Here is a 2,676-nt window from a genome sequence, read left to right as displayed (position 1 = left end):
GCTCTTGTGACTTCAAACCCTGCACTTATGTCCTCAGTGCAATGCACTTGATCCGTGATCGGCGTTAAGGCCGACATCACAGAGGCCTCAGAGCTCCAGGAGAGTGTGGTCAAGTCCTGGGGAGGTGTCATCCCTTGAGAGGGACGTAATGACAGTGGTTGACACCAATAATTTGCCATTAGGATTTATCTAGTTATGCTTTGTATGTCTTCCCTCTTCAGAGGGAAAGGGGACATAGAGAGGAAGAGGGTATCGACGGGGTCTAATTTTCTTCTTGGCAGCAGGGTGAAAATGCCCTTTGCCTGGGGTTTGAGTGGAAGGAATTGCTCTGGCCTTAAACTAGATTTTAGAGCGCTGATGCATTCTTCAGTCTAGCTTGAAAAACCATCCCTTGCAGTCTGGTAAAAGCAGGTCCCAGAGCGGCAGAAAGGAGCATCAGGAATACAGGCCCAGCACTCCCTGTTTCCTGAAGAGTGACAACTGGAGGAATGAGGGTCAGACCAGCCACACACAACGAAGAAGAAGAAGGAGAAGAATGTCATGAAGAAGAAGATGACAGTGATGATGATACAAGAAGAAGCCGACGCAGAAGCCGATGTGGAAGACATGAACATGGAAGCCAATGAAAAAGGACAAGAAGATGAAGAAGATGAGTAGGAAGACGCAGACGGTGCAGAACCAGACACGGAAGATGACGCAGATGACGACTCAGAAGATGATGGCACTGACGACGAAGAAGACGACGCAGAACGCGGCACGGAAGACGATGCAGAAGTGGACACAGAAGATGGCATAGAAGACGGTGCAAACGACGCAGAACCTGATGCGGAAGACTATGCAGATGAGTATGAAAACCAGAAGATGAAGCTGAGGAGAAGGACGCAGAAGTTGATGGTGCAGATGACGCAGAACCCGACGTAGAAGACGGCGCAGAAGAAGCAGAGACGACGCAGACGACACAGAACCTGACGCAGGAGACGGCGCAGACGATGCAGAACCCGACACGGAAGATGGCGCAGATGACGCAGGAGACGATGCAGAACCCGACGCGGAAGATGGCGCAGATGACGCAGAAGACGGTGCAGAATCCGACGCAGAACCCGACGCAGAAGATGGTGCAGATGACCCAGAAGACGGCGCAGACGACACAGAACCCGACACAGAAGATGGCGCAGAAGACGCAGAGACGACACAGACGAAGCAGAACCCGACGCAGAAGACGACACAGAGACGGCGCAGATGGCGCAGAACCCGACACAGGAGACGGCGCAGACAACACAGAACCCGACGCAGAAGACAATGCAGAAGATGGTGCAAAAGACACAGAACCCGACGCAGAAGACGACGCAGACAATGCAGAAGACGGCACAGATGACACAGAGATGGCGCAGACAACGCAGAACCCGACGTGGAACACGACACAGAAGATGACGGCACAGATGACGCAGAACCCGACGCGGAAGATGGCGCAGACGACGCAGAACCCGACACAGAAGACAACGCAGGAAATGACGCAGAAGGCAGTGCAGACACAGAACCCGACGCGGAACACGACGCAGATGACTATGAAAAAGAAGAAGATGAGGATGAGGAGAATGACGCAGAAGACGACGGTGCAGATGATGCGGATGACAAGGAATAAGAAGGAGGAGAAGCAGAGAGGTTGTGGTGGCTGGTACTCTGAGGTATTTTCCAAAGGAGGAAACGTATTGATGAGAATGCTCCTTTCTGTCTTCCAAAACCTGCTGAGAAAGGCAAAAAAAACCCGGGGACACCTGCTAGCCCAGCCTGGGGGAAAAAAAGCCTTCCTCCCCCCAGCTGCAAGGCATGAGAGGCCATCTTTGTGGTGCGTGAGCAGCAGGCAGTAACCCTGTCAAAATGGACCAGAAGAGACCTGACAAGTGGTCAGGCTCAATGCTGCAGAGGAAGGTGAAAAAACCCCGGGGACCAGTGCCAGTCTGCCCCGGGGGAAAATTCCTTCCTGACCCCAGCACTGGCGATCGGCAACTCCCTGAGCATGTGAGCAAGACCTGCCTCCTCTTCCCACAGGCTGGTCACGCATCCCAGGAGATGCCCAAGCCCCTTTCTCCCTCAACCTGGAGCCATCTCTGGGGCCAAACGGCCCTGGCCTGCTCGACCTCGGGGGCAAAAATCAATGAGCTCCCTTACTTCCTGCATGTAATTCTGCTGGCTCCCCGAGGTCTTCCTCTCGGATGTGTTCGGGCTTCCCCCAGGCCAGCTCTGGCAGCAGGACACAGAGGACGCTGCCTTGGATACCCCCCGGGGGCGCCGTCAAGGCTGCGTTGCCAGGTGGTGGCACTGTGACATGGGGGGTGGAGCCCCGTGCACAGCCCCGCCCACCGCCCAGAGGCCGCCCCTCTTAGCCGTCCCCTCTCTATGCCAGCGCTCTCGGCCATGAGGCCATGCAGCGAGGAGGACCCGGGCCTTGATGTGGCTGGACACAAACCCTTGTCCAGGGCCCTGGGACGGGTGATTTCAGCAGCCGCAGCCTGGAGGAAAGCCAGAGTGTGACCAGAGCCATAGGCTGGGGGGGGCGGTGCCAAGAGACTGCAATGCAAAAGCCACAGGCTTTGGAAAACAAAGGGGTGCAGGGTACGCTGGTGTGGCCAAAAGGCGGTTTATTTTCAGACCTAGAGCATGTGCATCCGTGCCCAA

At 55.4% G+C, this 2,676-nt stretch overlaps 1 protein-coding gene across 4 annotated transcripts; it reads left to right on the top strand.

Annotated features, from left to right (window-relative positions):
• The first annotated feature begins 764 nt into the window (after positions 1–764).
• On the top strand, positions 765–2,379 carry LOC113477278 (prostatic spermine-binding protein-like). Of its 4 annotated transcripts, none has more exons than XM_026843515.1 (2): positions 765–1,274; positions 1,371–2,379. In XM_026843515.1, exons 1-2 carry the CDS (start codon positions 990–992, stop codon positions 1,866–1,868), a joined length of 783 nt encoding a protein of 260 aa, XP_026699316.1. In that variant the 5' UTR covers positions 765–989; the 3' UTR covers positions 1,869–2,379. The 4 variants fall into 4 exon arrangements, with proteins under 4 accessions (XP_026699316.1, XP_026699318.1, XP_026699317.1 ...); XM_026843517.1 differs by having other exon boundaries at positions 765–1,282; positions 1,463–2,379; XM_026843516.1 differs by having other exon boundaries at positions 765–1,450; positions 1,628–2,379.
• The last annotated feature ends 297 nt before the right edge of the window (positions 2,380–2,676 follow it).

Source organism: Athene cunicularia (assembly GCF_003259725.1).
Source record: "Athene cunicularia isolate RWA chromosome 2 unlocalized genomic scaffold, athCun1 chr2_part1, whole genome shotgun sequence".
NCBI lineage: Eukaryota > Metazoa > Chordata > Aves > Strigiformes > Strigidae > Athene > Athene cunicularia.
The sequence above is the reverse complement of the archived record's forward strand: the minus strand, read 5'-3'. Positions and strand labels throughout refer to the sequence as shown.

Excerpts from the sequence above, each read along its gene's own strand:
- LOC113477278 (XM_026843515.1), top strand. The coding sequence starts at position 990 with ATGCAGAACCCGACACGGAAGATGGCGCAGATGACGCAGGAGACGATG. Across the intron at positions 1,275-1,370 it reads ACACAGGAGACGGCGCAGAC|GATGACACAGAGATGGCGCA; the intron begins AACACAGAACCC and ends GAAGACGGCACA.